This window comes from Pelodiscus sinensis, chromosome 21 (assembly GCF_052426305.1).
Source record: "Pelodiscus sinensis isolate ZL-2025 chromosome 21, ASM5242630v1, whole genome shotgun sequence".
Taxonomy (NCBI): Eukaryota; Metazoa; Chordata; order Testudines; family Trionychidae; genus Pelodiscus; species Pelodiscus sinensis.
This window is the reverse complement of record NC_143072.1, coordinates 9,889,290-9,911,713: the sequence shown is the minus strand read 5'-3', so window position 1 is coordinate 9,911,713 and position 22,424 is coordinate 9,889,290. Positions and strand designations below refer to the sequence as shown.

General features: G+C 61.2%; 1 protein-coding gene across 4 annotated transcripts in view; it reads right to left on the bottom strand.

Moving 5' to 3' along the window:
* HIP1 (huntingtin interacting protein 1) overlaps positions 1–22,424 on the bottom strand; it is a 114,644-nt gene that overhangs the window by 4,483 nt on the left and 87,737 nt on the right. For 3 of the 4 annotated variants that reach the window (XR_012897130.2, XM_075905021.2, XM_075905022.2), the window contains exons 5-24: positions 21,685–21,765; positions 17,785–17,861; positions 17,251–17,312; positions 12,326–12,466; positions 11,364–11,421; positions 9,795–9,870; positions 9,209–9,343; positions 7,874–7,971; positions 7,056–7,128; positions 6,427–6,610; positions 6,170–6,258; positions 5,766–5,882; positions 5,438–5,539; positions 4,142–4,315; positions 3,635–3,782; positions 2,595–2,681; positions 2,047–2,154; positions 1,816–1,952; positions 1,394–1,504; positions 639–697 (exon numbers count right to left, since the gene is read on the bottom strand). Coding sequence is in view for 3 of the 4 variants with exons in the window: in XM_075905021.2 (XP_075761136.2) it covers positions 639–697; positions 1,394–1,504; positions 1,816–1,952; positions 2,047–2,154; positions 2,595–2,681; positions 3,635–3,782; positions 4,142–4,315; positions 5,438–5,539; positions 5,766–5,882; positions 6,170–6,258; positions 6,427–6,610; positions 7,056–7,128; positions 7,874–7,971; positions 9,209–9,343; positions 9,795–9,870; positions 11,364–11,421; positions 12,326–12,466; positions 17,251–17,312; positions 17,785–17,861; positions 21,685–21,765 (2,117 nt within the window). In the remaining variant the exon portion in view is untranslated. The remainder of the gene's footprint in view (positions 1–638; positions 698–1,393; positions 1,505–1,815; positions 1,953–2,046; positions 2,155–2,594; positions 2,682–3,634; positions 3,783–4,141; positions 4,316–5,437; positions 5,540–5,765; positions 5,883–6,169; positions 6,259–6,426; positions 6,611–7,055; positions 7,129–7,873; positions 7,972–9,208; positions 9,344–9,794; positions 9,871–11,363; positions 11,422–12,325; positions 12,467–17,250; positions 17,313–17,784; positions 17,862–21,684; positions 21,766–22,424) is intronic. The other variant, XM_089772158.1, reaches the window with a different exon arrangement.

Here is a 22,424-nt window from a genome sequence, read left to right as displayed (position 1 = left end):
CCAAACAACACTCAGACCTGGTCTGAAATCAACACAAAGGCATTTTATTCGACAAGTGCAGGGAAAATCAAGTGCTCAACGGCCCCCTGAGGGCAGCAGTGTCTGCAGAAAGCACCTGGTGTCCATGGCTCATAGTACAACTATGAGGTAACGTGACAGCGGTGAGCAAGGCCAAGCTCGCTCTGGGGGAGCAGGAGCGCTGTGTGCAAGCCAGGCACTGTGGAGCAAAGCCCAGTCCTCCCCACACCTTAGTGGAGATCAAAGGGTTGCAGCACTGACCGAGAGATTAAAACCAGAGGGCATGTTTAGTCTGGAGAAGACCACAGCCGGGGGCAGGAACCTGATACAATCTGCAAAGCCATTAAGCGCTGCTACAAAGGAGCAACAGGCTTGGCTGGCAGGCAGGAGATTGGGGGCTGACATTAGGGAACTCGTAGCTGGGGGCAGGCTTCCAAGAGAGGCAGTCTGTGGCTGGAGGGTTGCAGGACAGATGTTGGAGATGCGTCACCGCGCAGGGGCTGGACTAGAGGCCCCTCCCACCTGGCAGCTCTCCCATTCCCTTCAGACTGCCCTCCAGTACCCAGGACTCCCCTGCTGGGGATGGCGTTCCCAGGGGAAGAGCGTGGCTTGGTCCTCACCTCTCATTGACCTCCAGCTTGGCGCCAGTGTCCCCAGCCCGCGCCTTGCTGAGCATGTCCTGTTCAGAGAGAGTCACGCTGAGAAACGCTCCCCTCACTCCACACAGGGGCCAGCTCCAGGCGCTGGCACTGAGCCCAGGGCAAGGGCCCGCTCCCCACTGCCCTCGTGCTTTCCTGGGCTGCTGCACAGGGTGGCACCATGCCATGCAGCTGACAGAGCACGAGAGGGCTGGAGATGGGAGACATGGCTCTGATTCTGCCAGTGCAGCTTAGCCGGTGGGGCCTCCGCGGGCTGGGCCCACCAGGTTCCAGCCGCTAACACCACCTGGCTACAAACCACCAAGGCCGAGGGCTACCGGGCAGCTGCCCTTCCCACCTGGCTGCTCGCTGCCCTCCTGCCTGTCTCCCACAGGTTCACCCCGGGGGGCTCCTTATGGGGCAGCGTCCAGTAGCTCAGTGGGCGCCCCCAGCGGTGCTGATCCCCTCGGGTCAGGGCGGAGCTGGGGCCCACTGCTCGCTCCCTTGGGGAGTAGAACAGGGGCAGCTCTAAGGCCCACTTAGGTCTTTCCGAACTCAGCCTGGCCAGCCAATGGGAACATGTGGCGCGGGGAGCAGGGAGCCAATCAGAACGCCGTCTGCTTCCCAGGCTGCTGCCTACCTCTGTATTTGCACGGCCGTTGTTGTGCCAGGGCTGCTGGTCCATGGCCCCATGGGCAGGGGTTCCTGGGGGTCCCCCAGCCCCTCTCCTATCTCACCTCTATCCTGGCAGCTGCTGTCTCGATAGCTGCTGATGTCGCTGCCATCTCCTTGTCCACCAGGTCGCCCAGCTCATCCTGCTCAACGTCCAGGCCTTTGGGCCGCAGCTCCTGGGAGGAGAGCACAGGCGAGTGAGCAGCCACGCAGGAAGGGGTGGTGCAGGGCTGAAAGGCACACACCACAGGCCCCAGCAGCCGGGCAGCCCCGCGTCCAAGGGGTGCAGGCAGGGGCAGACCCCAGCAATTCTCTTGGACTGGCTCTCGTGGGGAGCTGCCCAGCCCCCAGGCTCTGCCTCTCTCATGCCCTTGCCCCCACCCCACTAGCCTGCCCTCTCCCCACTCTGGGGCGGGCTCCTATGCCCTGCCCCAGGCTGCCCTGGCTTGGGATCTGACTCCAGCTCCTTCCAGCCCAGGCCTCTCACCTCCCCGATGGTGCTGATTCTGCTCAGGCAGTTTCTCACGGCGGTGCAGTCGGCGCGTGCCAGGGAGGCCTCGTCTTTCAGGGCCCCGAGGTAGCGCAGGGCCTCGCTCCCACACTGCTTACAGGTCTCCGAGAGCACTGAAACCAGTCCACAAAGGCAAGAGCCGGCTGAGGACGCCAGGTGCGCCCAGCGGGACCCGCCCAGCCCCCTCGCCACGGCGGGGATACTTACAGTCAGCGGGATCCATAGGCGCCATGTGGGCGGTGGCGCTGCCCTGCAGGATGGTGTCGCTGATCAGGTGGGCAAACAGGGCCACACATGGCAGCAAGCTGCTGACATCTGGGGCAAGGGAGACAGAAGGGGAATGGCCCTGCTAAGCCCTCAGCCAGCTCAGCCACTCAGCCTGCCCCTCGCTGCCCTCTGAGCCCCAGGAGAACAAGAGCCTTGCGCGAGGGAGTCAGGCTCACTGGCTGGAGCGCAGCGCTCCCCTTCCCAGAATGCCGTGCAGGTGGCACGTTGGGAACAGCCGTTGGACCTGGTTCCCCAGCCCCTGCGAGCAGCTGCCGCTCTGGGGCGCCCAGGGCGTGACGGGGGACCACGAGGGCTCATGTTGGCTGGGCCTCTTGGGAAGGGCCCCGTGCTTCATGCAGCAGGCTGAGGGCCGGGGCGCTCACGCAGCTGGCTGCACGCTCGGAGGCTGGACACGGCCGGAAGGGAGGGAGCCCCACCATTCGCTCTGCCCCTCGTCCCAGCGCCCCGCGGGCCCGGCCAGCTCTCACCTGCGCGGTTGGAAAGGTACGTGCCGTGCGCGCCCTGCAGCCGCTCGATGCAGTCGGAGGCAGCCAGCGCTCTGCACAGGAGATAATCTGCATGCACAAGAGAGCCCCGCAAGGAACTGAGCCGTCTGGGTAGCGTCTGGGCTCTCCGACTCACCGCGCCCACGGGGGCGCTGCCAACGCTGGCACCAGGGCCCTGCACGGAGCCCGCTCCAGGCTTACGACAGGCCCCCGACGGAGCAGCAGGGGAGTGCTGGCCAGAGCGGCCGGGCGCCGCCTTGCACAAGGAAACCCCTCCAAGCCACGGCAGAGGGTGGCAGCCCCACAGGGCCAGCTGGTGCCCGCTGGCTGCATTTTCTCCTGCCGCACTCAGTGTGGCGGGGGCCGGCCGGGAACAGGGCTCAGTGCACCTGGCGCCTTCCCACATGCTCCCCAGAAGTGCTACCAGGAGCCCCGGGGAGAGGCCACCTCTGGCAGAGAACCCCCGTGTGCCTATGGGGGCTCCCCAACCTTTCCTTCAGGCTGGGGCAGAACAGGAACAAAGGGCCTGGGAGCCCCCAACACACCCCTACTCCTGGCCTCCCATCTGCTGCACAGCCAAACCCACACTGTGCCCAGAGCCCCTCCTCCGGGACACCCTCCAGCGCCAGCCACAGAGACCTGCTGAGACACCCGGAGCTCCTGGCTCTGGGCACTGGGCTGGCTCAGCTGGCCGGCAGGTCCTGAGGCTCTCGCCTCAGCCGCTGCCAGGCAAGGCAAGGAGCCAGCCAGGTTCAGTGACTGATATCCAAGCCAGCGCCCCCTCGCCCTGGGCTGGCCCGCCCCCAGCGCCCCCTCGCCCTGGGCTGGCCCACCCCCAGTGCCCCCTCGCCCTGGGCTGGCCCACCCCCAGAGCCCCCTCGCCCTGGGCTGGCCCGCCCGAAACCAAGGGCTCGCGTGGGAGGCGCCGGGGAGCTTTCCCACCCTGAGTGGGCAGCCCTGCTCAGTGCGGCTGGGTACACCTCTTGCAGAGGGAGGAGCCGGCCCAGCCCTGAGGCGGGTACCTGCAGAGCTGGTGCAGCTGATATGGGTAGGGTCTTCGAGGCGGTTCAAGGAGTCCTGCACCATCTGCTCTGCCTCCCACACAGTGCACTGCAGCAAGGCAAACTGCTCGTCCAGCAGCCGCTGCTGGAGGGCCTGCTCCCGGCTCTCCTGCGAGACACACACACAGAGAGGTCAGGGCCTCCCCAAGGCCCAGCCAGGCCCTGTTGGCACCCTGGAGGCTCCGGGCAAGGACAAAGGCCACAGAGGCCAGAGCCACGTGACTGAAAGAGTAAGGGCCGTCTCTGGCGGGGTACAGCAGGAGGCAAGGGGCTGCTCTGCAGGAAGAGCAATTTGGGAGCTACCAGGCCATGCCCCTTCTGACCCGAGGGGCCAAGCCAGGAGACCAAGGGTACTGCCTGATGGGATGGGGCAAGGTTTACAGCCGCGCACGCAGGCCGGCCATGCACTGGGGAAGTCAGGTGGCCTGGGGCTTGGCAATGCTGCCGTCCACTGGCAGGCCGGAGCACCTTCTCTCCCAGCTGGGTCTGGAGTGTCTCCAGCCTCTGACTGCTGCTCTCCCTCTCGCTGTCCCGAGCGGCCTTCAGGTGCTGCAGCTCGGCCTGCAAGGCTGCCAGGGCCGTCACCAAGCTGTCCCGCTCCTGCTCCAGGCCGGCTGTCCTGCTGCTGCACTCTGCTTCCGACTGCAGGGCCAAGGGACAGAGGGGGAACAGGGAGAGAAAAGGTGAGGACGGGCCAATGCAGCAACACAGAGGTGGGTAGGGGGAGGCCGGAGTAGCCTCAAGTCCACAGGGAGCTGGGGCCCCGCAGACAGGGGATGCTGCCACCCCACGGCGCTGCCTCTGTATCGGAGGTAGCAGCACGGGGCGGCAGGCGGGAGCCACCTGCACGGGGAGCTGATTTTTGAACTGGCTCTTCCTGCCACCTGATACAGAGGCAGCAGCGTGTGTGCCGGGGGGCTCCCTGGGAGTCGCCCCTGCCCCGGGGGAAGCCTTCAAGTGACAACTGTTTGGCTACAGGATTACTACACTACAGGCTAACATGGCTAGTCAGGACAGCGGGGCCGCAGGGACTTGCACGGCCACAAGGGTCCTGGCCCTGAATCGCAGCCTGCAGTCCTGCCAAGCTTCTGCACCCCCAGCGGGGCAGGCCTTGGCCAGGGAGCAGAGCCATCTCGCCACGCCTGCCAAGCACCGAGCAGCCAAGGAGGCTATTTAAGCCCCCTTGGATCTGGGCTCTTCTCTTGGTGTCTCGTCATGAGGAAGATCAGCTAGAAGCAGTACACTTTCCTTCTGGGCGGCCATAGCGCTCCCCCTCACACTCTGCTCTTCGAGAGGCTGTGTCCAGCCCTGGCGGCTCACAGGGATCCTACCGCTGCAGTCTCATCCTGCGATTCCTGTGTGGCCAGAGACAGCCCGGCACTCGTGAGCACAACGCGCGATGGCTTCTAAGAGCTCTGGCGGGGGCGAGCAACTGGCCAAGCTGTTCCTACCCCACGAGAACACACTGAAAACCAGCATGCTGGCAAGCCCAACGGGGTGGCTTTAGGGTGCCCTCCCTTGTGTGTGTCTCAGCAAGGAGTGCAGCCTTCCTCTGCCCTGGTGTCAGGCAGGTGCCAGGTGCCCATTCGAGCAGTGCCCCAGGACTGGCGACCGCCCATCCAGAACAGGGCTGCCTGCACCAGGCTCTGCGCTAGCTGGACACACCAGCCAGTTGTGTATTCGGGGCCGGGGGAGCGCAGAGAAGTGGGCTGGGGCCAAGGCTGCGGCTGTTGGAAGCGATCCCGCCGAGGGATGCACACTCACCTGCAGACTGGACTGCACAGTGATCTGGAGGGCCTGCAGCTCCTGCTTGCTGGCTGTGAGCTCTCTCTTCAAGGTTTCCAAGACCTCTGCCTGTTCCTGAGTCTGCAGACAGCACAGAAGTCAGCCGAGCGCGCACGTCACAGGGCGGCTCGCCCTGCCCGGGATCTGATTCCAGCGCTCATCTGCAGGCCTCTCCCTCTCGCTCCTCGCGGCACTGAGCTGCAGACCTGTCTACCACCTGGACTCCCTCGTGCCGGGCTCTCCCCCAGCCAGCGCCCCCGCTGACAGTCCCACGCTCTGAGCCTGCCCTCTGCACACTCGGACTCACCTTCCTCTGGGCCTGCTCGCTCACGCGCTGGAAGGAGTCCTCTAACTCTTTCTTCTCCCGCTCCACGTCGCCTTGGGCCTGTCTCGCTACCGTTACCTGCTTGGTGACCTCGGCATTCTGGGGAACAGCAGCAAGAACTCATCAGGCGCGTCTGCGCCCGCTCTCACCCACCACTCGCTGGACAGGGCCAATGCCTCACCTCTGCCCCATCCTGCTCTCAGAGCAAAACCTGGTCCCCAGATGTGGTGTACGGGGGCTCTTCACCCACTAGCCTCCAGAACGGCAACAGAACTGCCTCTGCCCAGGGCACGATGGGCCAGGGGGCTACGGGGCAGAACCTGACCACTCGTGGGCTCGAGGCCTGGCACGAAGCCAGCCGGCGGCCTGGCAAGGAGAGGACCTACCTTGCGCAGCAGGTCAGCGTGGTTCTGCACCAGCTCGCTGTACTTCTCCTTCAGTTTGGTGTAGCGCTGCTCGTTAGCCTGCGCCCTCCCTGCAACACACACACCTGGGTGAGCGACTGCCACCGACGTCTCCCTTGGCCAATGAGCCAGCCCACGCCCACCGGCCGGCACACATGACTCCTTTAGCCCCCCTGGAGCTCCACCCCCCCTCCCCCCCGCTGGAGAGGCTGGGCTGGGGCTGCGGGGGCTCTCCTCACTCTCGATCTCCGTCAGGCTCCTCTGTGCTTTCTCGGTGTCCTCCCGCTGCTTCTTCAGCTCCTCCAGCTCGGTGCGCAGGAAATCGCTCTCGTCCAGGGCCTGCTGCTTGAGGTGCAGCTGCTCTGCCAGCTCTGCCTCCCGCTCGCTGATCCGCCCTCTCAGCTGCACCCCGAGGCGATGGCTCTGCAGGGCGTAAGGGCGAGAGGTGGGCTAAACCCCCGTTAGCCCCGGGCACAGACCTGGGCCAGCCAGCTGGAGTGCCCAAGGCCCGGCATGCCTAACAAACCCGTGAATAAAAGCACCAGGCAGCCAGCAGGCAGGGAGTTAGAAAGAGCGGCCAGCACTGCCCAAGCAGCTGTCACATGGCTGCAGGAGTGTCCCAGGGCCAAGGGGCAACCCCCAAGCTGGCAGAACAGAAACAGTCTCCTGGAAAGGTGGCATCTCTGGAGCTCAGCGCTCCCTGGAGCTGTGCTTGGCCCCTGCTCGCCCGACTCAGCAGCAGGAGCTGCACCATGGCCTGCGGGTTTCCCGGCCAATGTGCCAGCTGATGGGTCTGACTCTGCCCTGAGCCAGGGATCACAGCAGTGCCCTGCTGCAGAGCACACACCAACACGGGCTGGACAGTCACCTCTGCCTTGAAGTTCTCCAGCTCCTCTTTCAGTGCGCTGATCTCCCGGTAGAGCTGCTCAATCAGCCGGTCCCTGCCAAGGAAGTCACAAGTGGCTGCCTCCGTGCTGTGCCCCTACCACCCGCAGAGCGGGGTGGGCGATCAGATTATTAATGAGGAGTCCTGAGGCACCTTAAAGACTCTTCATGTTTTAACCAATATAGACTGCCAGGGCTACCCCTCGGAGGCAGAAAATACTCTAAGGCCAATCCATCGACCCGGGATCCTGTGCACAGCACCTGCCACCCTGCCTCAAAGGCTGCTGTGGAAGAAGAGGGAGTTTGGGGCCGAGCAAGGCTCAGGAGCCAGGACCATTCTCTCGTCGAGAGAGAAGGAACAGGCCTGTTCACCTCGGACAGACACGGTTAAGAGGTTTGGGTTTTTCCAAGGGAGGTGCAGACCCCTTTGGGAATGTTAGACTGTGTGTCCAGACCCCCAGGGATCTTCTATTCCCTCAGTCTCATCTGACAAGAGCACGGAGACATTCAGTGGACCTGAAAGGCGGCCAGTTCAAAACTGTGCACAGGAAATACACTGTCCTGCAGTGCCCAGTTACCTGGGGAACTCATTGCCATAAGATGGAACTGAAGGCAAGAGCTGAACAGGCTGGACAACAGGCCTAGACCATGACATGAATGCAGAGAAAAGCTGTCACCGTAGAGCTCTGAACAAGAACCGGGGCTCTGGGAAGGATCTGCGCCCTACTGCAGCTCTGATCCTGGGGTCAGGCAGGGAAGTGGCCGAGGTGCAGAGTACAGAGCCCCTGAGCCAGCACTCACTTGTCATCCTTGTTCATCCCGTTCTGACTGTTGAAGTTGAAAGGATCGTTACTGAACGAACTGCCAAAGATGTCATCAAACTTATTGTCAAACAAGCTCTGGAGGGAGACACAAACAGGGATCCCTGGAGTCACCCTGTCCTGCGCCCAGCCAGAAACACTGCACAAGGAGCCTTCCCCATGACACCAGGACCCCACTGCTGAGCAGGGATGGCAGCAGCCCCTAGCCTCTCTGCCGGGCAGCTCTGCTTGCTTTATTCAACAACAGGGCTCCTGAAGGGGGTTCCAAAGAGGATGGAGAGAGGCTGTTCTCAGTGGTGGCAGAACAAGGAGCAATGGGCTCAAATTACAGTGGGGGAGGTCTAGGTTGGACATTAGGAAAAACTATTTCCCTAGGAGGGTGGGGAAGCACTGGGCTGGGTTCCCTAGAGAGGGGTAGAATCTCAATCCCTAGAGGTGTTTAAGTCTCGGCTTGACAAAGCCCTGGCCGGGTTGATTTAATTGGGATTGGTCCTGCCTTGGCAGGGGGCTGGACTTGATGACTCCTGAGGTCTCTTCCAGCTCTATGGTTCTATGCAGCTCGTCTGATCCAACCGGACGCTGACTGGGACAGGCAGACAGACAAATGCAGTGGCCAGAAGCTGCCACCAAAGTGCAGCCACCTCTGGGCTGGTGTATCTGGACCAGCAAGCAGAGCAGCTACTTCCGAGGCAGCGGAGAGAGTTAGCTGCCAATTCCAGCAGACCCCTCCAGCTCCCACGGGTGTTAGTGGCACTACAGGAGCTCCCTGTGCTCTTCAGCGCTTTGTGCTTGTTCCACGCGAAATTGCCCTTGGGGCAAGGTGGGGTTAAAATGCTAGCGCATCAGCCTGGCCGTGCGCTGTGCTGGCGCCTGTACTCCAACCCCAGGACTGCACGAGGGTGAGAATGGTACTGCCTGCATCTCCAGCCCCCTTCCCGGGTGCTAACAGGAGAGGCAGGAACCGGGCTGGTGGCGCCATGGGGCTCTAGGATAGGAGGGGAAACACAGCCACATACAATCCAGCCATTGGCCCGTGGCCAGTGCACTAGGTGGAAGGCCATGGGAATGGCTCCATGGCCGCCGGCTTCAGGTCTGCTTAGCCAGACAGCCCTCTGAGCAGCACGGCCCCCAAGGGGCCGACTCGGACTAGCCATGGAACGAGCGGCGCGGACGCCTGCTGCTCCAGGCAGCCCATGCAAGGCAGTGGCCCCAGGCCTTGCGCACGTGAGGCGACCTGAGGAGAGCAGGGCCTGGCGACACAGCCCGAGCTGAGCAGGCAAACGTCTCTTCCCCGCTGGCAGTGGGACAGGCTCACCTGCTGTGACGCTGGATCCATGTCCACTAGGTCGGCGGTGGGCTCACTGTCAGGGGACGAGGCCTCGGCTGGGATGACCACTACGGGGCTGATGTGCTCCGACAGAGCGGAGGCCCGCAGAAAGTTGGGAGGGTTCTGGGAGGAAGGGAGAAGCGATGGCAGGATGGTGAGAAAAGTGGTTCTGTGGGACACAACAGGCCCAAATCTGCCCTCCCCACCAGCCCAGGCAGCTCCCGGGGGGGCGGGTCGTAACAGTGCGACGAGGTAGCACTTTGCCTCCTTTTCTACCACAAAGGGTGGCCGAGTTCGTGGACAGCTTTGTGCCACCCCACACGTTGGGCAACACATTTATTCATTGCCAACAAGCGCTCCCCCCTGCCCCCTGTAAGTGCAGACGCAGCTTCCTGGCTGCAGGTACCAAGCCTGCAATCCTGGCCTTTAACTCACTCGCCCAGAGACTGCAGTGGAGTAGAACCCCAGGAGTCCTGACTCCCAGGGCCCTGTTCTAACCACTAGACCTCACACCCTAGTCCCACCAGTGGTCACTGCAAACCCAAGGGCAGGAGAGGAGCCATTCACGTCTCACCTCCGGGAGCTGGGGGATCTGAATCAGTCGTTTAAAGTACTGCAGGTTGCTGGAGCGGTAGAATAAATCTTTCAGCCTGGAAGGAAAAGGGACGTTAGGGAGAGGCCCTGCTGTCTGTGGCAGACTCAGGCAGCCACAGGGTGCGGACGGCTTCTCTGTCACACTCATTTAAACAGCCACAGCCACGTCCCACACCGAGAGGCAAAGGCCACCCTTGGCCTCAGTCCCATGGACATCAATTCCTGGCAGGAGCCCTAGGGAGAGAGCCACCAGCTCTGCTCCTTGGGGCATCGGCCTCAAGCCATGTGGCAAACACACTGATAAAAGGTGAATCCAGGAGGGCAGCTGAAACTCAGGGGATACCTCGCGAGTGTCATCAACACATCTTACGCTGTCACCCAAAACAAGGAAACAAAACTCACCAGCAGGTGTCCACACTGGGGGCACAATCATGGACACTGTGAGCAATGCATTGTGGGTAGGTATCCCATGGCGCACTGCTGTGGGAAGGCAGAGCTGATCTCTGTGTACCTTGGGATTCCCTTCGAGTTCTCCCTCAGCCTCCTCGGCTGCTGGGAGCAGCATCACGGCCCCCCCCGGTGAGCAGTGTCAGAGCAGCGCAGTGTCTGCTCCCCTCGCCCTGCAGCAGCCTGCCTGCCGCTGGGTTCCTGGCAGGGCAGAACAGGAGCATCCCTCTTTTCCCCACACGGAGCAGCTCGCTCAGCTGTCAGACACTTCCCGGAGCACTGAAAGGGGAGGGGTGCCAGCCTGCCAGTCAGCAGAGCTCACAGAGCACTGAGCAGCGCCAGCAGGACAGGCCTGGTGGGACACTGGTGGAAGCCAGTTCCGTCAGCAACACAAACAGCAGAGTCCACACTGGCTCTTTGTCGCCAGTAAAGGGAGGGGAACAGACAAAAAGTCTTTCCTGAGGGTGGAAGTTTTGTTGCCGGTGAGAGCATTCACACTGCAATGCAACTTCTGTTGGGGAAAACTTGGACTTTCTTCTTCCCCCCTCCCTTTACGGTCCACAAAGAGCCAGCGCAGATTCTGTTGTCTGTTTGTTGAGCACCTAGATATAAGGCTGTGTCGTACCACCGGGCTACGGCCAAGCCCCTGCTGTGAAACCCTTGTTATCTTAGCACCTTGATGGGAAGTGGCTTGACTCCCAGGAACGTGTTTTTTTGGGGGGGGAGATGGGTCGGACTGCACCTCCCCATTTTCACCACCGAGGGGCACAGCCAAACTGCCCTTCGAATAGCTTTGGCAGGCACCTCCCGGGATGCGCCATCCAGGCCTGAAAGCCTGCTTGGCTTCAATCCAGCAATGTTGAGTCAAGCCAACGGGCCGTGCCAATAGCGCAAGGGCCGTGAAGAGGCCAGCCCGGCTCCAGGGGAACAGTCGTGACCCGGGAGCCCAGAAATCAGGACATTGTTCATTTCTCAACTATTTCAACCCAAGAGGCACCGGCAGACTCAGCCTGAGTCCTGAGCTGCCCAGAGCAGCCATGAGCCCAGGTCAGCAGGCCAGGGCAGCGCCAGAGCTGGCAGACGGGGCACTCAGGGCACTTACTTTCTGAACTGCTCCAGGAAGCGGTCCCTGTGGCCCTGCAGCGTGTCGGCGGGGAGGCCTGAGGGAGACACACAATGATGCCGGGCGGGGAAAGCTCTGCTGCCAGCGAGCACTCGCCAGGATCGCGCTCGCTTCCACACGCCAGAGCGACAGGGCTCCATGGCAGGGCAGCCGGGCTCAGCAGAGTCTATCCCCGGAGCCCCCTTGCTACTTTTAGGGCCTGCCCCACTTCTGACTTTTTGGTAGGGGCATGGGAGGTGGGTCTTGGCCCCTTACTTCTCCCTGCGTGGCCCCCAGCAGGGCCAGAAGCTGCAGAGGGCAGTGGCAGCAGTCCCCACGGCTGGCTTGTGGCGGAAGCCAGGGCACAAGGAGGGGCTGACCTATGTAGGGAAAGGGGAAGGGAGGGTGTCCCATCACCACAGCAGGTCCAGCTGCCTGGCTCAGCTCTTCATTGGCATAACCCAGGCTCCCCTGTCTCACTCTGGAGAAGCCCCCCTCATCCCAGAGGGAAGCAATAGGGGTGTGGGGGAGGTGGGGCAGAAGGGTAATGGGCAGAAGGCAGGGAGCTGTCAGGGGCACAGAGGTGGGGCAGGGGGTTGTGGGCAGAAGGCAGGGGGCTGTCAGGGGCACAGAGGTGGGGCAAGGGACTACAGGCAGGAGGCAGTGGGTTGTCAGGGACTCAGAGGAGGTGGGGCAGGAGGCAGGGGACTGTCAGGGACTCAGAGGAGGTGGGGCAGGAGGCAGTGGGTTGTCAGGGGCACAGAGATGGGGCAAGGGACTACAGGCAGGAGGCAGGGGACTGTCAGGGACTCAGAGGAGGTGGGGCAGGAGGCAGTGGGCTGTCAGGGACTCAGAGGAGGTGGGGCAGGAGGCAGTGGGCTGTCAGGGGCACAGAGGACACACCCGCAGTGAAAAGGCAGCTTCTGGACACTCCCGGCATGGGGCGGCTTGCAGGTACTTACAGGAATGCAGCTTGAAGAGGAGTTTAACAGTGTAGTCATACAGGTGGCTGCAGTCCAGGATCACTGGTATCAGTGGGGCCAAGCGGCACTGGCCAGCAGCAGTGACCGACACGGAGCGAGACATGTCCAGGGAGCTGAACACTAGCAGGGAGAGTGCGCACTCAGGGTCTGTCCCAAGAAACTCACGGACGATCTTGCTCTGACACACACGCACTCTCATTCAGCACAGCTGCCCCCCTCACCACAGAAATGTTCAGACTGTCTCGGGGGCTTGTACCTTTCCTCCCCTCCATGTCAGTCTAAGGCTCTCCAGCCTCATTTCACAGAAATTATGGGACAAACCAAATGCCATCTGTTTGAAGCCAAATGTAGGGAAACTGACAGAGAACTGTTAGCTAAGGCTTTGCTACAGAAATGCTTGCTCAGGGGCCCTACGTGAAACAGTCCTGTGCTGTGAGCCATGGTACCCAGATGACAGATCTCAAAGATGTCTACGGATAAAGGACTGTGACGGGGAGGACTGGGCCCCAAAGACCCCTGCTGGAGGCCTTTGGCCTTGCGGCAGCCCATGCTAGAAAGGTAATGAAGAAGTCCTCCAAGCAGCCTAGAGTGGCAGCAGTGGAAGCAGCCAATCAGGGGACAGGAAGGCCTATAAAAACAGGGCAGTGCCAATGCTCCTGTGGTTGAATGAGCTAGCCCTGGAACGGCTCAGGCTTGGTCTGAGCCCTGAAGGGAACTGGTTCCGAATGAGCAGTGCTCTGAACAGGTCACCTTATTAGCACCATCTGCCAATACGCCCACCAACCGGACCGGCTGCACTGAGCGCTGACACCACAGGAGTGGGTCTGGCTCTGCTCCTTGCAGCAGCACCAACTGGCCTTGCTATGAGACAGGGACAGAGTCAATACTGCAGACAAAGTTTTGCAGAACTCCCTCGGACACTTCTCAGCTGCTCTGTGCTCAGGCGACCAGAGCAGCTTTGCTTTAAGGTGAGCTACAAGGGAAAACCAAAGGCCCAGATCCTCAAAGGGAGGTCAGTGCCTAACTCCCACTGGCTTCAGCTGCAGTTTGGAGCCTAAGTCCCTGTGAGGATCAGGGCCAAAAGCACTGATGCAAGGTCCTTCTCTGGTCCGCCTGAGGGGCAAGGGGTCAGGAAGGGATTTAACTTCGATGAAGAAATGGTTGGACTCGGCTGGGTTTCACTTCAGAGCCGTGGTGTCCAGGGCGCTAGCCACGTGGCTATTTGGCTGGCTGAGTGTGGCTTGTTCGCTATAGTGGCCACCTCGTCTTTAGAACCCTCAGGTAGTATCAAGCCTCCAAGGAGTCTCCAGGCACAATTCTACCATCGCCAGTTTCAGAGGGACTAGCTGGGGCCGCTGGACTTGGCATCCTAGACACAGGCCTGCTGTGGCAAATCACACCAACAGCCCTCTGAATGGCCAGCCCCTTGTTCCAGTGTTTGGACCCTGCCCCGGGGATGAATTTCCCCTTCCATTTCAGCAAGGACCCCGAGAGCGCGAGGCTCAGTGCCACTTGCCACAGGTATCCCAGGCAGCATCTCCTCAGCAGAATAAAGTCAGGAGGCCAGACCAAAGGACAGCTCCTCTCTTTTCATCAGGAGCGCCGATCCCTTCCCCTCCGGTAGAGCATTAGTCACCCTCCCGTGCAGAGAGGCAAAGCGCTGCACACTCTAGGTGGCAAGGGACTGAGGAGGGAGGAACCGCGCCCTGGCTTGCGTGAGCAGGCTGCTCTGGTTCAGAGATGCACTGGGCCTGCTAACATGAGGAGGTTCCAGCAGTATCGCAGAGTGAGCAGACGCTGCAGAGAGACATTAGGCCAAATCCTGGGTCCATGGAAATCCTAGAAAAACTCTCACAGACTTATGGGACCAGGGCCACAGCATCTCTCTCCCATGTCTGTCTCCTCCAGCCCTGAGCCACTGAAGGGCTGGTTTCTTTAGTCTGGTAGGAGGAGAAAAGCATCCCCACCTCTGGCATGTCCTGCCTGCCACTGTCCCCTCTCCCTTATCCCCCTCCCCAGAGCTGGCCTGTGTGCTGCAGCCAGCAGGGACATGGTGCCACCACGACAGGGCACCCCCATGCTGCTCGAGGCAGCCTGCTCCAGGGTGGGCAGGGCCATGTTCCCCAGTGCGTTTGCCTTAATTCAGTTCACATTTGAACTCTCTTGTCTGTGCCAATGGCTGTGCCTTAAGACCTGGAATAACTCCCCTAGGTTGTGTACAGGCTCCCAGTCGGCAGGGAGCACTAGGAGAGGTCTACTCCTTCCCCAGAGGATGAATATGCTGCTTCCGGCAGCAGCCTCTGCCTGTACCCCTCGGGCTTTCCTTGTGCCACTGCTGAAGTCTGTCCCTCCCTACCCCAGCATGAGCCTCTGCCTGCGAGCACCCGGCCTGCCCTGTGGCCGTGCAGAGCACTCCCATGAGCTCACCAGCCAGGGTAAGCTCGTCAGGGTGCAGCCGTTCCACCCTGGCTAAGCTAGAGCAGAAAGCCAGGGCCCATGCTGGGAAAGGGAGGGACAGACTTCAGCAGCGGCACAAGGAAAGCCCTAGGAGAGCGAGCAGTACTGCTTAGCGCAGCCCCGACCTGAGCGAGGGCGTGTCCCTTCTGTCTTGCCAGCTGCTGGGGGAGCAGCACATGCATGCTGCTAAACCTGCTCAGGCTGCTAGCTCCAGGGTCCTACACCAGCCTCTGAGGGGCGCTCACACCTGCCAAGCCACCAGCCTCAAGGGAGGGCTCCTGTATAAACCCTCACGATGCATGTCCTCCAAACAGCTGCCTGGGGAGACGGAGAAGAGACAGGAGGACCCTGGTATCAGCCCCCATGCTGAGCATCAGACCTGCCCCCAGCGACCGCCAGAGGCCTCACGTGGCACAAAGGGCAGCTGCTGTGCTCTGGCTCAGAGGGGGCTGCCCGCCCATGGTGGGCGGAATCACAATACACTGGGGTCCAAGGAGCGCGGAGCCCCACGTGGTGCAGACGGCATGTGTCCACACCCCAAGAACACCCTCTTGTGCCTCCTGCAGCTGTGCCTTGTGCTGTACCAGTAGAGACACGGCTGAGAGCGAGCCCTGCGTGGCCCCGAGCCCGCCCTCCTTCGCTCAGGCGGCACACAGCGCAACCACAGCCCAGGCAGCGCAAGGGTTCCCCCGGCTTGCCCACCTCCCCTCCCGTCTGCATAATGGAGTGACGGACCAGCAATTAGCAGGGAACTTGAGCAGCGATTTAAGAGTAAATCAAAAGCTAAGCTACGCTAATGAGATGTAAATGGGCAGAGCTGGTATTAGCCCTGCTTAATTCACTGAGGCTGGCAGCAGACAAACAAAGCCAACTTCATCACCAGGGGCTAGGAAGCTGCATGGAGGGGACAAGTACGGCGGCTGTCATGGGCAGCACACGGCCCTGTGAGGCACAGCAGTATCGCACTGCTCCCCCGTGCTCAGACCCCAGGGAAGGGACGGGAGGAGGGGATGTGGCTGAAGCCCTGAACTGGCAGTCAGCAGATGGAGGCTCTGCTTCCAGGGCTGCCACAGACTGGCCTGGCCAAGTCACAGATCAGCCTTGCGTATAGTGGGCTAGCGACGGGGTCCCGGTTTGCTGGCGTTCGTGAGCCTCCGTGGCCATAGCAGAGCTGTCTGAGTTCAGGTCAAGGAGACTCTGACAGGCAAACTGCTCTCATGCTCCCCAAGAGCATGAAAGGAAAAGCCTCATCCTACAGGTCTGGGTGCCCACTTGGCGTAACTCTCAGTTCCGGTTCCGGGGGCTTAGCGGGGCAGGGCGTGACTCCCGGATTGGCCTGGGGTTGCAGCATGGCACCTAGACCTGCCCCTCCAGGGATTGCTGCAATACCCAGGCTAGCCCACGAGTGCACCACAGACTGCGAGAGCCTCTGGGCCAGCGACGTGGCAGCTCGTATCCTGCTCACACACCTGGGTCAGCGCAGCACAGAATCAGGCGACCTGCTCTCGGGAGACACAGCTGCCTGCCCCTCACGGTATCCAGCACATGGGTGCACCTGACTACAGATCCAGTAACACCAGCGGGGACCCAGCCCTTCTGCACTGGGACACAACTGGATTGTATTGGCTGGACCTGCACCTGTTAGCACTGTGCGAGGGCTGCACCACGCCACCCCCTAACACATCCTTGGGGACCCTCCCTGCTAGGAACCAACTGTGTTACCTCTCCAGGAGTCTCCACACTGATCCTCTGCTTTATTCCTGCTGGAAGGCCAGCAAACACCCACACCCATGCCCTCGAGGGCACAGCTCGAGCAGGCACCACTCGGCTCCAAGGCAGCCCAACAAGCAGGACCCCAGTGCTACACAGACACTACGGCATGGAAACGGGCTGGGTTCTCGGCTCCCCTGCGACCCGTAGGAGCACATATTGCAGAGCCAGTCGGTCCATCTCCGCCATGGGGTTGGGAGGGGAAGCGGCTCTCTCTACTCCTGAAAGCCATGCACCCCAGAGCTAAAGGCAGAAGAAGCAGTTGAAGCCTGGGAGGTGAGGGAGATGGGAAGCGACCCAAGGAAGGGAGCGGGGAGGAAGTGCCGCATGCCACGGCGGGGAGGAGGTTCCTGGAGGGTTGGCACAGCCAGCTGAATGGTGGGCAGGCAGGCTGGGAGGAGCCAGACATGAAATAACTGCAGCTAATAATAACTTTGGAGAGTGCATGGAAAACAGATGAGCTCAGCCACCTCCCTTCCTGCACCTCGGCAGGGCACAGAGCGAACAGATGCTCTGAATGGGAACCCGACCCCCCTGCCGCCCCTCACGCACACGCTGGCCATCGGAGCCGCGCTCAGCAGGGCAGAAGGACGTGGCCGCTCATGGTGAGGCTACAGTTCCTGCTGCACCTCAGCAGTGCGGAGCCGGCGTGAAGCCAGTCGGCGCGAGAGCCCTACCTGTCTGGAACAGGTTCAGCTCGCACTCCAAGTAGTCAAACATTTCCACCGTCAGCTGGAAGCTAGGAAATAGGGCACACAAATGTTAGAAAGCAGAGGCCATGCTGTGGGGGATGCCTGCCCCTCCCCCAAACCTGGGAGGGAGGGGATCAGCAGCTATTTCTGGGGAATCCTGTTTTATAAGGGGTAGTCGTCAGGAGGGACGCCTGCCGCAGCCAATGGGCACACAAAGCCCCATGGTTCCCGGTAATGTGGCCGTGTCTGCAGCTCCTGCACATGGTGGGTACTTGGAACGGCACGGGGACAGCTGCCACTAAAAGGGGAGCAGCAGCCTGGAAGTGGGGAAGAGGCGCCCCCGGTTCTCGTTTCAGGCACGCAGCTCTGCCCGTGGCTCACAGCAATGCCAGGGAGAGCCCCCTGGGGTGCCAGGGGCCTGGCTGCCCTTTGCTACTCCTAGAGATACCCCCCCCCCCCCCGCCTATGTCTTCTGGGGCTGGGCTCTCTGCGATGGCAATTCACATGCTCTGGACTTACAAGTTATTGACATCGTTTTCTCCCGCCTCGTCAAGCTGCCGGTCAGACATCTGGAGATTGCCTGGGAACCGGGGGTTCTGCCAGAGGGAAGAAAGGGGGAGGGGTCAGAGCAAGCCCCACCCCTGGTACCCTAGTGCCTTCTACGCTTGATCTCATCACCATGGAGACCAAGTAGCCACCCCTGAGTAGAGGCAGAGACCTGAGACCGGAGGGGGTATGTGAAGGGTTAGCTCCCAGCCCAGACAACCTGGCAGGGGTCTCCAAATGCCCAATGGAGGGGCTTTCGTCACAGAACTGCCATAGTCCTTGTGTTTGGTGGGATGCCTGAGCTGGACCCCAGGCCCTGGGGCGGTATGTCTCTTGCCCTGCTTTGCCCAGGTGGGCAGACTCCCTCAGCGGCGGGCTAGGCTCACCGCCTGCAGCCAGCAGTCCCTCTGCGGGCTCCCACCTACGCGCCCATGGGCAGGAAAATGCCACTGCGATCTCCCCTTCAGGTCACACGATGGGCTTCAAAAGGCACCGAGCGGGTGACAGTCGCGCAGCCCAGCAAGGCCACCGGGTCAGCAGCACCGACGGCTGCACAGCCTCCCACTGCTGCCTCACAGCAAGGCTGCACTCGGCCCTGCACAGCTGCTCTGACCTAGGCAGCCACTCACAGGACACAGGCTCTTGGGCTCCCCAGCAGCCGCTTCCTCTCGGGCCCCATCTGCTGCTGGCTGCCCCGCTGCTGCAGCTGGACATGGCTGCTCCCACCCTGCCTGCTAAGTCAGCCCGCCTGGGCACAGCCCCCTCCTCTGGATGAGGGGCACTGGGAGCTCACTGCTCCTGCAGGAGGCCTGAGGTGAGACCTCCGACTGAATGGAGCCAGTGAGCGGCTCTGCAGTGCGAGCCCAGAGCCCCTCTGTGCCTGGGGCGTGCTCACAGACCTGGCCACAGGAAAGGGGTCTCCAGACAGCCAGTGGCAGGGGGCTGCTTTCGGGTCCTGTTGCCTCAGTCCAGGCTCAAACCCCGGTGGACTAGACTCTAACAGCTCCTTATCTCATTGCTACTGCCCGGAGTCCCCTAGGCAGGGCGTGCCTCTTGTGCAAGACACGGAGGTGGGACGAGCGCCACAGGTTAGAGTAGAAGACACACGGTCTTCCTGCCTGAGAATGGCTAACCTCCCGTCTCGTGCACATGGGAGAGGAGGCAGCGGGTGTCACCGCAGCAGAAGACGAAGCCTTTTCTATGTGCACCTTGATAAGCAGTTATTGTCCACGAATGGTTTTCAGAGAGGATTACATTACAGCCCTAATTAGATTTAGCTCTTGTTAGCGAACAGGCCTGGTGTCAAGGTGGCTTTAAGGAAGGCAGGAGCCCAGAGGCAATTGTCCCCATGTCTGGAGAGGAAACGAAAGGCCACATCAGCAACAGCCTCATCACCACCAGGTGGAGCAGTGAGGAAACGCCGCCCCGGAGGCCCCAGTCTGCAGCCCAGAGGTTCACACGGCGAAGGAGCCTGCCCCACAAGATGCTCAGAGACCCCCAGATCCGAAAGCCACATGGCGGCGATACTCGTACCCGTACAGAGCGATAAGGAGGGAAGCCCCCCCAGGTACCAAGCAGCTCGTTCTCAGTTAGTGCCCGATGAGAGCCAGGTAGGTTTCTACACTCCTGCAGGGGACACTCGATTAGAGACAATCCTTTCACTCACAGGCGTAAGAAAGCAGATGCCCCAACGACAGGCTCAAGCCACGCGCCTTTCCTCCCCGGACCTTGCCAGACGCCTTTCGCTAGTGCTTGCTCAGACGCCCTCCAGGAGCGCTGCAGTGCAGGGGGCTGGCTGGGAGATACCAGGGCAGGCCGGGAGCCAGGGAGGCGTCTCGTTTCAGTCAGAATAAGAGTGATGCAAGCAGGCAGGAGGAAGGAAACCCCCGTTCTGGGCTGTAGCCCAGCCCATGAGGATCCCGCAAAGCAGGAGCTAGAGGAAGCAATGGCCACTTAGCACCTCCCTGCCCTGGAGCCCAGAACGCCCCTGCGCACAGCGACTAGACAAGGGCAGGCAGAGACTGGCAGCCATGCTGATGCCACCTCACACCACTCACGGTGCGCACAGCACATGACTGGCCATGTTGTAATGGGCCAGGACAAGAGGGCTGGCACCCCATCAGGGGTTCTGGGATGTGCCGTAAGCACAAGCGGGCCGCTGCAAAATCTTAGCTCAAGGTGGCTTCAGGGCACCAGAGCAGCCTGCAGTAAAGGTGCAGCAGGTGTGATCCAACCAGCAGGGCACAGAGCTCTTGGAGCCAGGCACGGACTGGACACTGCCTGCCCTGAGCAACGAGGCCTGGAGCTCAGCTCAGCTGCCCCCTTCGTTGATTACAGGAGGCCTGCTTGGGCTGCTCAGGCCGGAAGTGTCCTGGTGTTGGCTTGCATTGTTCTCTGCGGAGGAACAGCCCTGCGGGTGCATCTAGCCATTCCCATCTGCTTGCCCCCGCGGTGTCTCAGCTCCAGAGTTACTCAGCCCTGTTTCTCTTCTCCTTCAGCACCAGAGCCCACCGCGTCTCTGCTCGCATGAGCGGGACCAGCCCTAGAGCCCAGAAGGAGGAGCAGTGGCTCCGTGGGATGCGTCTCCCGGCCTTTCAGAACGCTGCCCACTAGCCACCTGCCATAATGGTACAGGAGAGAAGGCCACATGCGTTCCCTCACTGCCACAAGGTGCCACTGGTCCTGGGCTCGAAAGTGCCCCAGGCAGGGAGTGCAAGGGCTAGGGCAGTGTGATCTCCAGAGGAAGCCAAGCTGCCATGGAGTCCCAGAGCGACTGCCCCATCCCAAGGGTCCGAGCACTCTGACCCTCCGCCCAGCAGGAAGACGTGCAGACAAGGCTTCCATTCCCCGAGCCTTGGGGGTACCCCCCGCCCGGTTGCAGTTACACTCAGCCACCTGCCGACTTGCCCTTGACGTTACGCTGGCCTCAGACGGCCTCAGCATGGAAGAGGCCTTCCGCTACAGCTTCAGGGGTGACTTCAGTGTAACACCGCCCCTCCTGCACAAGCCCTTCACTCCTGCTGCGTGGCAAGGGGGCTAAGCTAAACTGAGGGGAAATACAAGACTAAGACACGCGGGCCTACCCGTGTAACCGGTACCATGTCCCAGGACACCAGCCCTAAATCGCACTGGTCCCCACCCCGGCCATTCTCCTAGCACCTCCACAGGGCTGGGCCGAGGGAGTGCTTTTTACTGCGTTTACATCTTAAACCCAGCAAGCAGCTACCAGTGAGGCTGGACTCCACCAACAAGCCTTCACCCCACCAGCACAGGCCCGGCACCGGCTCCAGGAGGCAAGCGGGCTGGGAGTTAGGAAAGGGTCTCTCCTGGCTCTGCAGAGCTCAGCCTGACATCACGCTAACATCGGACATCAGCTTGGGGCCCTGCCAGCACCACTGGCTGGCTGAGGGGCAAGTGACTCAGGGCCATGCTGCACACCAAGCCCAGGCTCTGGCTCAGGTTTGAGCCCAACCCCCCTTCCATCCACACACACACACACATCAGTCTGACTCGGGTCAGCCAGCATGCAGGGCCTGGGGAGGATCCTCCTCAGCCCTGGCATTGTGCAGTGTGGATGCAGCTTAGGCAGTGCTGTCTGGAAAAGTTAGCACAGCCTGAGACCAGGGCCAACAACTGCGATCCCATGTTTCCACTGCAGCGTGGTGCTGAACCACGGGGACCACACACCCAGGCTCCACATCACATGCAGTGTAGACGTACCTGGAGCGACTCCACTTCCCAGCCTCACTCAGAGCAGAACGGACACTGGGGGGATTGAACGGGTGGGGCTGCCAGAGACCCCAACAGCCTCGCTCACTTGCATGGAGCAGGGCAAGGGCCTGGCCCGCTGGGGAGTTAGGGGGGCATCCTTACTTTCGTATGGAACTCCATTTTGGTTCTCAGCAGTTTGAGGTAGATGCTGCACAGCTGGCCGTAGCCCTCGCTCAGGTGACCCTGTGGAACAGGAGACAGCAGAACATGAGGCCTGTGAGGCTGACGCTGGCGAGAGGCCCGTCCCTGGCTGCGCTGGGAGGCCAGGGGATGCACCCTCACAACTGCAGATGCTGGCAGCATCCACAATGCCCTCAGAAACTAGGGAACGAATCTTTATTGCATGAAGCCAGGGATCACAGATCTGGGATCTCCTCCCACCCACTGGAGAACAGCAGCCACGTACTAGGATGCATCTTGGCAAGTGGGTGTTGCCACCTTGGTATGTACCCTCGTCTCTGACACGATAAGGCCCAGAGGAGTTAGGTCTCGACATCTGACCTCTACTCCCAACAGACCCCTGAAGCTCTTGAAGTGATGTTTAAAAAACACCAGGGGGAAGAGGCTCAGCCAGCCTCTGGCGGGTCTGGTGAGGTACGCAGCAGCTGTCTTCAATCCAGGACTAACTGGCAGGGCCCCTCCACCAAGCAGCATTCAGTTAGGTTAGCTGCTGTGCTGGCTGAATGCCTAACCAGACCATCTGGCTTTGGTACCAGCATTGCAACTGTACGTTTCCTGCTTCTCCAGGGCTGGGTTTAAACCCCAACTCGGAATGGGGGAGGGAATTTAAATACCCGGCTGGACTTTTATTTAACGTCACAATTCATACTGACTGCAAAACT